Raw genomic sequence first — 15,014 nt, 5'->3', positions numbered from 1 at the left:
AGACGAAGCACATCATTAGCAACCTTAAGCACTCATCTACCTGTGGACCAAACAACATAAGCAACATTCACCTTAAACACCTTGGACCACAAGGCATACAAGCACTCACCAACATATCAAACCACAGCTACTCACACAACATACTGCCCAACATCTGGAAGCATGGCATTATCATCACTATCCCTAAACTCAACAAAGACCCCACATTACCCTATTCACACCACCCCATCACACTCCTCTGCATCCCCTCTAGAGTCACTGAATGACTGGTACTACAACTAGTCACACCTCACATTCCCCTAGCCCAATCACAACATGGCTTTTGGCCACTACACTCCACAAACACCCTTCTTACAGACCTTACACAGAGAGTTTTTGATGGCATGAATTCAGCTAGGCCACCACACAGAACACTCCAAGTCACACTAGACATCAGCAAAGCTTTTGATGCCATCCCCCACCACAACCTCACAAACAAACTACTCAACACAAACACGCACAATAACACAAAAAGATGGTTGGCAAACTACTTAGCAGGCTGATGTGCACATGTGACATTTGCCGGTGAGTCTTCTAACATCAGAAACTTCATAAACTGCGTCCCCCAAGGATCTGTTTTGTCCCCTACTCTCTTTAACCTATACATGCACGACATACCCACACCCCACACACCACAGATACACATAGCTTCCTGTGCAGATGATATAACACATGTACACACCAAAATGCAAACAGCTGCATACATCCTCCAACCTTACCTCAACACACTACATGAATTGTTCACCACAAACAGGCTCAAAATAGCCCCAGCCAAATCTACAGTGACCCTTCTCACAAACTGAACAGTCACATCCCACACCTCACCATAAACAACACTCCCCTACCACACACACACACACACACACACACACACACACACACACACACAAAATCCTTGGTGTAACATATATCAATGTCATTTAAACAACACATCACAAACATTAAAAATAAAATAACACCAAAACTCAATGCCTTGAGGTCACTTGCCCAAACAACATTCGGACACAACAAAGAAACCACCACCACAGTATACAAACAATACATACGTTCAATAATGCATAATGCAAGCCCTGCCTGGGCTCCTAACCTCACCAAAACACACTACAACACTCTACAGACCATACAGAACAAGGCCCTAAAAATAATCACAGGCTGCACAGCTACAACACCCACAGACCACCTAGATCAAGAAACCAAAGTCCTCAAAGTCAAGGATCACTTAGATATGAGAGGTACCCAGATTCTTGCTGCAGCCTCCACTAACCCACAATATCCACTACATTACATGGCAGCACATCCACCCACATCTACGAACACCAAAACAGCACCCAGCACACGATATCATACACATATACTGTCATCTCTCCCCCCTCGCCCACCTCAGACCAGCTTCCAGAAGCATATCCACACTCAAATCACTTGCCACTCCATTCAGTCACTTAAAGACAACACACAGCTGCATGCACAGCCTCCTAACATCCACCCTTCTGAATCCTATCTCCCTCGTGAGGACAGGGTCCACCCGGCCAGGCTGAGATGTGGGCACCATCCAGCCCTCTTAAGCTACCAGAAAAGGCTGGATGACTCCAACGCTGACGCCTGTTCAGGATGTAACATAGCACCCCATACTATTAAGCACATTATGGAAGACTGCATTGCACACAATCACCTACGCCAACAACACAACATACACTCTTTGAAAGCTCTGTGGGAAAGCCTGGTCTTGGCCATGGCCTTCCTAAGGGACTCGGGGCTGTTTGGCCAGACTGCCTAGGGAACAACTACTACTACTACTACTTACTTCAAAAGCAACAGATCTTACGTTCTGCACACATCTCTTCTTAGTGATTTTGAAGTTTGTTTAATCAAACAATATAATTTGTGGTTTCACTCAACTCCTTTTCAGTACTGAACAGTACAACACAGTAAGGCACCAGGTTTCATGCCTGATAGGGACTGTGAAAAATGAGGCCCAAGTTGATTCCGCCAAAGTTTGGGCATTGACCTTATAGGAAACAAGCTAACAGGGACCAGGCCTATAACAAAACTCATCCCCCTAGTGTATTTCCTACTTCCTAAAGTTACCTGACATATTGCAATTAACACATTAAATCATAAAGTAGCATTAAATTTACAATAAAACATAAAAACATCATAAAATACACTTAAATACAGTACTGGTATACCCCAGTTTCACGATGTACCGTAATTGATTAGGTAAAACCCCATCATTAGGCGGGTATTGTATAACGGGTTATTTTTAAAGTAATGTGGAGCGATTACCAACCTTGGGTTTTCCCCCTGACCAAGCCCAAAATCCACCCAAATGAGCCCCAAAACAAGTTTAAAGGGTAATCTAAATGGCCTAACAGCTGTCAAGGAAGCTAACCTAAGCCTAACACCTATAAATAACTCACTAAAACCAACAAATAAAATCTGAAAATCGTCAAATATAAGTCTGGAAAAAATTAAGCTTAGTAAACTGTACCCCAAAATGACAATGCTCACCCCACCTATGGCTAAAACATTAAACCAGGTCTAAAAACAGTTTATAAATCAACCTAAATACACAATTTTAATCTAAAATATCATCAAAATCAGTAAAAAAAAAAAAAATCAAAACCCATCGTTAAACCAGGGACTGGCCATCATTAGGCAGGGTATGGTGGTATTTCTACCCCCCTCATTAAGCCAGGGTATTACATCTAGGGGTATTGTATATCGAGGTATTACTGTATATGTTTGCAAATTTCTTACATGTGTAACACACACACTTCCTCCATTCAAACATAACACTCACCAAAAAAACCAGGGTAAAGGGCCTAATGGACTCAATGCCAAGGGGTATCCAAGGCCTTGGGCAGGGCTAGTGGAACCCACTACTGCCTTCATTTCCGCCACAATTTTATTTTTAAAGTCATCATCATATCTGTGTTTTTTCATCCTCTTGCGATACTCACACTTGGCCTTCCCTTTAATGCTTGCTGTTCCAGGTACATGCCTTCTTACACCATTTCCACTATCACCCAGTCTACATCAGGCTCCACTTGAAGTGCAAAATGACATATTTTTGTCAATTACTAATCAAGGACGCGAGAGTGTAACACTCAACTTGCGGACAAACTGAACATGTGTGGGAAACAGACCGAAAACGAGTGTTGGCACTGGCATCATCGTGGCAAGAATCCAAAATCTGTGGTACCGGAGGGCGTGAAAATGTGTTTTTTAGTCACGAATGTGCAATCATGCGGATATTTGATGGCAGCCGCCAAAGTGCGTTTTTGCCAATCTGGATGCTGCGAAATCTGGTGCCTTATTGTACTGATACATTATAGTCAGCAGATGAGAAGAATGGAAAGAATCATAAATCATGGAAAGAATTATTAATCATCATCGTCATCATTCATTCATTGCCAGATGCCGTGTATCCCAAACAGGGTGGCCAAGGGCTTAGAGTTAATTGTTTTACAGGGAGGGGCACTAATCCTCCACCAACCCCACTTGACATGTAGGCATGCCAACAGCATCTGGTGTTCCCAGGCGGTCACCCATCCAAGTACTAACCAAACCCAATGTTGCTTAACTTCGCTGATCGGATGGGAAGCGGTGTATTCAACGTGGTATGGCCGTTGGCATCTCCACCCAATTCCCCCCACACACACACACACACACAGCAACCAAGATGGTCCCTAGCCTGGCAGATCTGTCATACAGAGAGAGGCTGGAAAAGCTGGGTCTGCCTTCCTTAGAAGAAAGGAGAGAGAGGGGCAACATGATTGCAGTGTTCTGGGCCACAATGAGAGTAGATAAAACTGACCAAAAAGATCAGTTTGTATGGGATGGGAGGGTAACAAGAGGACATGGAATGAAACTCAAAAAGCCAAGTTGCTTGAAGGATATCAAGAAATTTTTCCATGTAGATGCACAGATCCATGGAATAGCCTGGACAGAGAGATCGTCCAGTCTAAAAGCTTCAACGAGTTCAAAGCAAAATCTGACTTACTGAGAAACAGAGATGGAATCCCACGAGTGTAGCTCATTTCCTGTATATCTATCTATCTATCTATCTATTGCCAGACGCCTCAATCCCGTTTGGGGTGGCCACAAACAAATCGCCTCCAAGTCGCCCTGTCCCCCGCCATTTCACTCCCCTGCTCCCAACTCACACCCCCCTCTCTCATATACCTCTCCACCCCATCCCTCCATCTCATCCTCGGCCTCCCCCTCCCTCTTCCCCCCTCCACCTCACTCACATACACTCTCTTCGTCAGTCTTTCACCCTCCATCCTCTCCACATGGCCAAACCACCTCAGTGTGTTCCTCATAACGCTTCCTATCACATCCACATCCACACCACAACGCTCCTTTATATCTTCATTCGTCAGCCTGTCTCTCCACGTGACTCCACAGGCTCCTCTTAAATAACTCATTTCCACTGCTCTCACTCTTGACTTGTGTCCTTCCAACAATGTCCAAGCTTCACTTCCGTACGTTAGAGTTGGTATCACAATACTGTCATGTAGTAACTTTTTCACTTCCATGCTCACTTCCCTGTTTCTTATCACTGCTTTCAAAGAACCAGCAACCTTTCTTCCCTGCTGTACCCTTTCAAGCACTTCACCCTCCAAACCTCCATCCTTACTCATCACACTACCCAAGTACTTAAACGTACTCACATTTTCCAATTCCTCACCATCCAACCTTGCTGTACATTCACTGACTTCACCCCTCTCAAAGACCATCACTTTTCTCTTCCCTACATTCACCTTTAGATTCCGTTTCTTACACACTCTCTCAAACTCATACCACAACTAGGTAAATATACACACACATACACAAAATAGGTGGGCAAGATGCAACAAAGAAAAAGAAAGCAAAAAAAATACAAGAACTATCACGAGTACCTCATGAAAAGAGCCACAAAATCATTCATTTCCAAGCCTTCAAGTTCTGGTTACATGTCACACACAAAATCCATCCACATTTTATAATTTTTCTTTCCAGATGGGTTTCATCAATATTTGTGGGATGGAGTTATTCCATTAACAACCAAACTAAAAAATGTGGTGTAACCTTCAGATACTTTATCCATCCACTTCAATCCATGTGAATACTTCTGCTTCATCAACTTCCATACCTTACCATGCATCTTAATCAAAATGGTGGGATTAATGGTGGCTTTTATAAGTCCTCCAATGTGAGCGGTCTCCCTTAAACAGACTAAACTCATAAAGTGGTAACAAGGTTAAAATATACATGTACAGGATGTTATCATAAACAAAAGGTTTAATAGAAAGCTGACCAAAACTCCGGATATGAGAAAAACTACAGGTAATCCTGACTTATGGATATTAGGCATCTGGGTATGCAAGTTTACACTGCACTGGTATGCATCTGTCTTGGCAGCAGAAAAATACACCTAGAGCTGAAAACATCACGGTGCATGGTTTCAACAAGATGATAAACCCATAAACCTCTTGTGCAGGGAAACTTTAAGATCAGCAGCCAGGAAAATTACTGTGGGGGAAGATGAGGGGGCCTTGTCAAGGGAGGGAGGTGGTGAGAAGGGGGCTTGAAGGAGAGGGAGGGAAGAAGAAAAGTAAGGTGAAGGATGGGCCAGAGAAAGAGAGGGGAGGAAGGAGAAGGTGGGGGGAAGAAGGAATATGAGGAGAAGGGAGGAAAAAAAAAATGGAAGGATTAGAAGAAGGAAAAATGGTAAGAAAAGTGTTTCTGGAAAACAGGATGATGAGAAGATGGGAGAAAAGGAGGAAATGGAATACGAGAGAAAAAGGGACATAAAATTAGTTAGAAAATGAGGAGGGGGGGGGGAACCTGGAAAGGGGAAGAGAGGAAGGAGGGAGAGGAAGGAAGGTAATACAAGGGATCAGAAAGGAGAGAGGAAAAGAGAGAATCAGGAGGAAAAAGGGTTGACTGGAAAAGGAGAAAGACAGCCAAAGAGAGGGAGAAAAGTATGAGATGGAGAAGAAACGAAGAAGACAACTGGGAAAAGAAGAAGGGAACACTGGGAGGGGTGGAGAAGTACTACACGATTCAGTTTACAACTTGAGCATGAGAATAATACAACACTGCCTGATGTAATTACATGCCAATGGCATATATTAGTTAATTATCATAAATTCAACCAAGTTATCAGAAATTCTGGTTAATCATTTGGAATTCTGCCATATCCCCACAATGTTTGCAAAATTATCTGGGTCTACCCAATCACTAGGTGATCAGACATATTATTGAGAATTCTCCCAAATTATCAGGAAGTCTATTTAACTGTCAAGAATTTTGCGTAACACCCTGTAACTGTGAATTCCGTGAATCAGTTCTGCCAAATACAGTAATTAGGAATTCTACCCAATTATCAAGAAGTTTACCCAACTGCAATTAATTCTGCCTAATAACTGTGAATTCTGCCATTTTTGGCTTAGCACCAGAAATTTATGAACTCCAAAATGCCTGGCCTCTGTAACTATTCTTCATAATGTTTATTCCATCTGTGCAATACTTACACACTAGAGAAAACAGATTCATATATCCAGTAAAAGTTACAAGATGTTCACTCATACCATCTGATACAAAACTTGATTATCCAGAAAGCTTATTAGGTATATACATTTTTTTCTTCATTTTATATGTCACCATCACTGTTATTATAAAATTCTAACCATATTTCCCACTTATGAATAAAGTGGCGGTAGTTTAGATCCAGAAGATAAGGAAAATACAGGTCGACCCCGCTAAAATGATGAGATGTGTCTGGGAAAACCCATCGCTGAGCCAGGGTATCGTTAAACAGGGACATTATAACACAGAAAGTATAGGGATGCATTTGGAAGTCTTGGGATTACCCCCCACCAACCAAGTCCAAAACCTACCCAAATCAGTCCAAAAAACAAGTTTCTAGCTTATCCAAATAGCTTTAAAACAAGCTAACCTGATCCTAAAAGCAGTTTATAACACACCTAAATCCAATAATAGAATCTGAATATCATAAAAAATAAGCCCAGAAAAAAATCAAACTAAGTAAACTGTACCCCAAAATAACAGTGTTCACCCCACCTATAACTAAAACACATTAATCTAAGTCTAGAAACAGTTTATAAATCAACCTAAACACAAAATTTAAGGCTAAAATATCATCAAAATTGGTAAAAGAACAAAACAAAAAAACCCTATGATAACTGGGGACTGGCCAACAAAAGGCAGGGATGGGTGTTAATTTTTTGACATTGCTAAGGAGGGGTATCATACAGTGATGGATTGAATAGCAGGGAATGCCTGTATTAAACTCTGAATAAAGAGTGCTTTGTGAAACAAGTCACACATCCATTAACTCATTAGTGAAACTTTAAAATTTGTTTAGTTCCCCAAACACATGATGTCTGCTACAAACACTGACCTAAATATGTAAATAAAAAACAAGATGATGGCTGTGAATGATGGTATCTGATTATCTAAAATCTAAAACATTTCAATGACTTCACAGTTCTGTAGAGACTTCCTGTATTTATAAAGTTGCTAATGTTCTGGCCTCTGGTTCTTCTGAAATGTGAATCCAGTCAATTGCAGTCCACCACCATCCTTTCAGGGCATATGGAGGGAGATGATGGATGACTGTATAGGTCAGCTATAGAGCTGCCCAACTATTTTAGTGCCATCATGTGAGGGCACCTCTCTCCAGCACTACTTCATATAATCCAGTTAATATACAAAGGATGGGACAAGTAAAGGTTATGTGAAATCCAAGAAATAATCCCTTGAATCCAGTTATTTTTGTTTTTACTACTACCAGGCAATTTTATTCAAGCTGGCAAAGACCTTTATTAAATGAGGGGGTTATGGAGTTATAAAACCCCTCCAGTTTGAGAAGTCTGAGGGGATTAGAATTATCCGGAATTACAATAGCAATAAATACAATGTCACTGGATTAAAAGGGTTAAAATCCAGGCTGATCCCTGCCCAACTCCCCACCAGTGCCTGCCTACTGACCTGTCTAGCTCCAGTGTGGTGAGGTCAATGGAGGCCATGCCCATGAAGTCATCCTGAAGGCCCCAGTCATAGTCAAACACCTGTGTAACAAAAACAAAATACAGTAAAGAACAAGAGAGGGAGACAGCTTCACTTTGCTGATTACTATACCCTTATTCACTTCATAAAAAAGAACAAAAAAGTTTCTCATTGATGCCACTCCTCCCACTATTAACTCAATTCAAGCCAACCACATTCAAAATGAGACAGCCCTTCAACAACAAATAATCCTTCAGCATAATCTTACGAAAGATCTTAAGGAGCACCCAACTGGAGTGACCAAATTTCTACAGTCCAATGAGTTTATATCCATGTGTGCCAAGGGCCATAACACCAACAGCAACATAATAACAACAGAGATAATTTAACTTTGGCACTAAATAATATCTCCAATAATCTTTCCCCCCACACTCACGATCCTTTAACAACCTATCTTTACAGTATCTTCAAATATACCATCCTTCTCTTACCCAACACTAATCCTTGATATTCCAGTTCCCTGTGGTAATTTTTCTCCCTCCATCTACTCCCCCTTCCCTCCTACTTTTCCTCTCTCTCTCTCTCTCTCTCTCTCTCTCTCTCTCTCTCTCACCTTCATAGTGACTGGGTCAAAGGGGTCCTCAATGCCCAAGGTAAATGTCTCGTCCCAGGATGGATTGAGGTCCTTATAGATAGTCTTGGATTTGTAGACCATCTTACCCCCAACCTTGAACTTTACATATGGATCACTGGTACCTGAAGGAGGGGGTGAGACCAGATAATGGAGGCGTGGGGAAAAAGACAAGAGAAAGGGAAAAAGAGAGGGGAGAATAAAGGGCAAGACTTGGAAAGGAAGAGATGACTAAGTAGGCAGAGGAGAAGAAAGAGGAGGGAATGAGGGGAAGAACGTGGAAGAAAAGGTCTAACAGATGTAGAGGAGAAAGAGGAAACATGGAACAAAGTAAGACCAGCGAGATTGAAGGGCAAAAACCAATAAGGGTAGAAAACAAAAGCGAAGGGATGAAAGTCAGTGGAGAGCAAAGGATGACAAAAATAAGGATGAATCAACAGGTGGAGAGTTGTGGAAAGAGGGCAAAAAACAGGAAACATACACAAAAAAATTCAGTGAAAAGTGATGAAGCAGGGAAGACAGGGAATGGATAATAAAGAATGAAAGTAGGAAGAGAGAGAGAGAGAGAGAGAGAGAGAGAGAGAGAGAGAGAGAGAGAGAGAAGATTGTGATGAATATGATACATAATAAAAGAAAAAAAAAAGTAACTGTCAGGTTGAAAAAATGAGTACAACAGAAACTGGATAACATCTATGATGTATGAAGAGGGAATAAAAATGGTTCACAGAACCAGCAGATGGACACATGGTCACCTGGCGAGTTAAGACACTCCAACTGAATGTGACCAATATGGGTTGAAGTAAGTGGCAGAGGTTTATTGCCAACATAATGCCACTCAACGGTAAGTGACCGGTTACTTTCATCTTAAACGTCTGGACTAAATGCCCTTCCTTGGGCCTCCATATTCCTGATAAGGCTTTGAATAAAAAGGCTGGATGATGGATGGATGGCTAATGATGGAAATCAACAAGCAAACTTTGATGAAACAGGATTATGGACATATGCCTAAGTACAGAAAATTCTGTAAAAGAGTTACCACACCGACACATATGAAAATACACAAAGATGGGGAAAGAAAGAGAAAAAGAGAATTGATGAACAGCCACAATACACCAGCAAAGAAATTCAGTGTTATAAAAAAAAAAAATCATTAGGAGCTTTATGTCAAGATTCAAGCCATAGTTGATGGGAAACTGGAGTGATAAAACTTAGCCAAAGATAAGGGACTACAATACTGTGTATATATAAATATATATATATATATATATATATATATATATATATATATATACACTCAATCCTTGAGTAACACTTGGTTGAGTAACACGTTTTTGTTCTAACGCGGTCATCATAATGAGACAAGTCATGTCAACACACGGAAAAACTTGAGCTCACGCGGGAAGTCAGCTGGCCTGGCGACTAAATTTGAAAGTCACGCGCGATGACGTCACCCTCTAAACTCTGGGTACTTTTCCTGGGCACATAGTTCCATTCTGTATGGGTATTGATCTCAATACCACACCCAGCCACCTAAGCCAAGCAGCCCTAGTGGGATAGGTTAGGTGTTAGGTAGAAAAAATTTTGCCTGGGAAACACACTGAGCATATTTTTGAGAAAAACCTATGATTAGTTTTGAAACGACTGGGCGAGCATCGTTCCTGGCTGAGGGTTCCCGGTGGTGAGATGAATACGCATACAGAATGGAAATATGCTTCATGGGCACACTCAAGGCCAAATGGTTTGACAAAATTTATGGGTTTCGCAATTTCAGGGGGACGAAATGGAACGAAAATGTATGCTAATCAGGAAAAAAAAAAAAAAAAAAAAAATCCATGTGTTCTCGTGAGTTAGGGTTCAGTTCCACATTCTTCATTCGATTTCATGCTTCCCAACACATTTTGGACCAACTGGGCATGTGGTTATCAGTCCTTTCTCATGCCTCACCTAGTTCTTACCCACTCATAATGGGTTTTGCAGTTTTGAGGGACGAAATGGAATGAAAATGTTTGCTTGACAAAAAGTTATTCTTTTATCCATGTGTTCTTGTAAATTAGCGTTCAGTTCTACATTCTTCGTTCGATTTAGTGCTTCCCAACACATTTCCAACTAACTGAGCATACGGTTAGGTTCTTTCTCGTGCCTCGCCTAATTCTACCCCACACTCATATTGGGTTTCACAGTTTTAGGGGACGAAATGGGACGAAAATGTTTCCTAAAAAAAAAATAAAATAAAAAAAAAAAAAATAAAAATAAAAAAAAATAAAAAAACTCATCCGTGGGTTCTCGTAAGTTAGTGTTCAGTTCCACATTTCCGTTCGAATTCGTGCTTCCCAACACGTTTCGGACCGACTGAGCATACGGCTATAAAATCCTTTCTCGCATCTCACTGACTTTACCTCACAGTCATATGAGTTTCACAGTTTTAGGGGACAAAACTGAATGAAAATGTTTGCTAACCAGAAAAAAAAATTACTTCCATCCATGTTCTCTCACAAGTTAGCGTTCAGTTCCACATTCTTTGATCTTCTTCCTGATAGTCTTGTATTTTTCGAATTACTTAGGGGAGGTAAATAATCATTTCATGCTGAATCTGTTTCCCCGTTGTTTTTAGCAGTGTTACACTGTGTCAACTCGTTTGACTCGTCAGGGGTACAGCGAAAGGGCCTGTCCTAAATGTTAACTACAATTGACCTAACCTAGCCTAACTATACCTAATAATTTAACCTAATCTAACCTACCATCCAGTTGGGAAATTGGGAGACGAAAACCACCTTTGAGTACGTCAAGACAATCATAGGTACGGCTTAAGGAACGTGATGATAAAATGTGGGAAGTTTTTCTGCAGGAAGTTGTAATTTATCACCCTTAAAATAGTCAGAAAAACACTGAAAACAAACTGGAGGAATATGAATTGAATTGGTAAGGTTACTGTTGTAAGTAAAGCGTATGTTTACCGAAATGGCAAAAAAGTGTGGAGTACATGAAAGCACCATCATAACGATTTGGAAGGACCAAGAGAAGATAAAGATCGTACGAAGGAAGTGATGCGAACCTTGTAGCACTGAAAGTTTATATTTGTCCTGAAGCTGACTGAGAAGCTTAGGCCTATAGGGCGTTATGTGGAGCGTCAGAGAAATTGTCATTTTTACTCCTTACCACCTTACCCCACGTAAATTACCCCCACTTATATGCACCATCAGGTAAAACAGTGATATAATCATTGTAATTAAGATCACCAATGATATTAGAAATAGCATTAACAAAAAAAGTCGGGCTAGGTACCCTTATGTTGATACGTAGCTTCCCGGCATTCATTCCCCACCCCCCACCGATAATGTTATCAAAGTTTCGCCTTCTCGTATCATGTGGCCTTCAGGAGAGACATTAGGCTGTATGGTTAGACTAAAATTTATGGGTCTGGCAGTTTTAGAGGACGAAATGGAACGAAAATGTTTGCAACTAAAAAAAAAAAAAAAAAAAAAAAAAAAAAAAAGTACTCTTTCATCCATGTGTTCTTGTGTTAGCATTCCGTTTCACATTCTTCGTTCGATATCGCTTTTCCCAACACATTTCGGACTGACTGAGCAGTTTAGCCATATGCTTAGTCTGTCTGAAAAGTGTAGGAAAGTGTGATATCAAATGAAGAATGTGAAACGGAACGCTAACTCAAGAGAAAACAAGGATGAATGTAATTTTTTCTGGTTAGCACACATTTTTGTTCTGTTTCGTCCCCTAAAGCCGTCAAACCCATGAATTTTCATCTAACCATATGGCCTAAGGTCTCTCCTGAAGGCCACATGATACAAGAGATGGCGAAACTTTGACAACAACAATGGGGTCGAGGGGAGGGAGGAAAATACCATGGAGCTACGTATCAATTAAAGGGTACCCAGCCCAACTTCTGCTTTTGTTAATGCTATTTTTAATGCCACTGATTTTTAAAATAACAATAGTTACGTCTCATTGTTTTACCTGATGGTGGGTGCAAGTAAGGGTTAATTTACGTGGGGTTAGGTTGTAAAAAGGGGTAAAAGTGAGTTATGAAAAGTCGCCAGAACACATTGTACCATTATACACACAAACATATTGTCTAAGTGACGCGGATTTGGGTACCATGGTCCTTGTCCAGTCCCTATTGCCCGCGGTACTCAAGGATTGAGTGTATATATATATATATATATATATATATATATATATATCAGGCGGATCTTAACTTTAAATTGAGTCAAATTTTCATTAAAAAGTCTGAGTTTCAGAATGGCATTCATTTAAAAACTGCAGATAAGCTCTAGGACAAACAAGATGAGTTTTAAACAGCTTAAAATGGACATACTGTATTATAATTCATCATTTTAAAAATTTAAGAATACTGTATTTTGAAAATGCTAAATCCAGCATGCACTAGTTAGGGTAAATGTTACCATGGCTACAGTATCTACGGGCTGCATTCTTATTTGTTCTATGCTAGAATGTGGCATTCTTACTTCCTTTTCATTCCATTCCACATGGCATTTAGGTTCATTCTATGTTATGTAGTATGATGCCATCATGCACTGCGACTCAAACCTCATGTAGATAACACCATGCTGGCCACTACACTATATCTGTTCAGTCACATGCACAAGGGTGATGTCAAAATATGATAATTATGCAAATATCTTCCATTATTATCAAAGCAAATTTACTGTATTTTGCTTGCAGTTCATGAAAGTAATTATAGTACTGTATCTTTTAAAGTCCATTTCTCTTAAGTAGCTGCATCAACTACAATTATTATTCTGGCTATTACCAGATTAATTACTTTAGCTGAGGGAAACTTCCTCCACTAAAAACATTAAGGCATTTGGCTCATCATATTGAACTTCTTTATGGCAGTGTAATTAGGTTTCTCAACAAAGCATATTTCTGCTTACATTATCTTCATCTTCATTAATTATCTGGCAGATTAAAGGTTACTTACCAATCTTACTAATCAGCAGAATTAGGTTTAGGATGATAATGATGATCCAAAGTTAACTTTAGACATTTTGCTATGTACACAGCACATCATACTTACATACATATATAAGCACATCTTTTCTTACACTTTTCATCACTGATGGCTGCAGTATGCTTACCAGTTGTTTGGTACATAAAAAAACAGTAGTACAAAGTATTGTATTAACCAAAAAACACAGTATGTAGTAAGGGTAGACAAACTGATAAACTGGTAGATGAGAAATGATGATAAATACCCTAGGGTACAACCATATAATGAAGAGGAATACAGACATCACAACAATCTCTGTTAGTCTACCAGTTCATGTACAACCATCTGCATCAAGAGAATACAGTATGAAGCTTAGTTTACTGGATGATACAGTTACTACAAGAGCTATGCACCTCTTTCACTACATGTGAAGCCATTTACTTACAGAAGTGATTTACAACCTTTACGGGGGTTATGAATTACAGACCAACTGGTAGAATCAACAGCTTCACCTACAATACTGTACGGAGTAAACAATGGTAATAAACCAAAGCCATTCCATTCAAGAATTTAGTAAGGGTCAGTTATAAAACAAATGCGTGTACACTGGTAGCACACCTACATGTACTGACAAGTTATCTGAGTTCAATATTTCTGTGTTGTAGCTTGGTCTTTCCATACTGGTGACTGCTTTAGGTTGACAAGAAAACTACAATTCTTCCCTCTCAAAGGTAAATTTAACCAAGTTTTGTGAGTTTGGGAAGGGGGAAATAAAAGAATAGGCTCACAAGTGTTTTACATAAGTGTATAGCAATAACACTGTCTTTTGTCTACTGTATGAAAATTCTGCTGGGAGGGTTTTGGTGGAGGTGATGGCAGAATGAATGTTATTTGGACACTGCAACAATCCAAAAATGTGAAATGATTAACTTTACACAACTAGAAAAACAACCTGTTGGCTACTATGTGGAACTTCTTCCTTCATGTAAACTGGAATGCCTGGTGGGTAAAGTCTGGTAATTTCAGGCATGTTTCTAACTCAAAAGAAGTCAAGCAAGCCCAAGATGCTTCAAACCGTGCTGAGAGAGAAGGATAATAGAAAAGGAAGAACTGTGTAGCATAAATTGTCTTCTAAATACATAATCCATAACGGCAAGCTGGGCAGCCTTAGCCTGAACTACGAGTTGGGCGTCAATGGGTCAACAGCGTGTAAGGTATAGACGGAGAAATACCAGGCGAGAGAGGGTGTGTACTGCATGTGGTTCATGTACTGCAAACACCTAAACCCTTTGTACAGGAGGTGAGAGGAGAGATATAGTAAACAACCATGCTGCAACTCTCTCTTCTTAATATTTT

The 15,014-nt window shown here is 40.2% G+C and overlaps 1 protein-coding gene and 1 non-coding gene across 2 annotated transcripts in view; both read right to left on the bottom strand.

Moving 5' to 3' along the window:
• The window catches only part of Mctp (multiple C2 domain and transmembrane region protein), a 674,963-nt gene that overhangs the window by 290,226 nt on the left and 369,723 nt on the right, over window positions 1-15,014 (bottom strand). The window contains exons 11-12 of the mRNA XM_080277510.1: window positions 8,672-8,814; window positions 8,041-8,120 (exon numbers count right to left, since the gene is read on the bottom strand). Of these exons, the coding sequence (XP_080133636.1) occupies window positions 8,041-8,120; window positions 8,672-8,814 (223 nt within the window). The remainder of the gene's footprint in view (window positions 1-8,040; window positions 8,121-8,671; window positions 8,815-15,014) is intronic.
• LOC145406510 (5S ribosomal RNA) lies at window positions 3,555-3,673 on the bottom strand. Its single transcript, XR_013898536.1, has one exon. It is a non-coding gene; the product is annotated as a 5S ribosomal RNA (ribosomal RNA).

Source organism: Coenobita brevimanus, chromosome 70 (assembly GCF_032717465.1).
Source record: "Coenobita brevimanus isolate Jiangsu-jjx chromosome 70, ASM3271746v2, whole genome shotgun sequence".
NCBI lineage: Eukaryota > Metazoa > Arthropoda > Malacostraca > Decapoda > Coenobitidae > Coenobita > Coenobita brevimanus.
The sequence above is the reverse complement of the archived record's forward strand: the minus strand, read 5'-3'. Positions and strand labels throughout refer to the sequence as shown.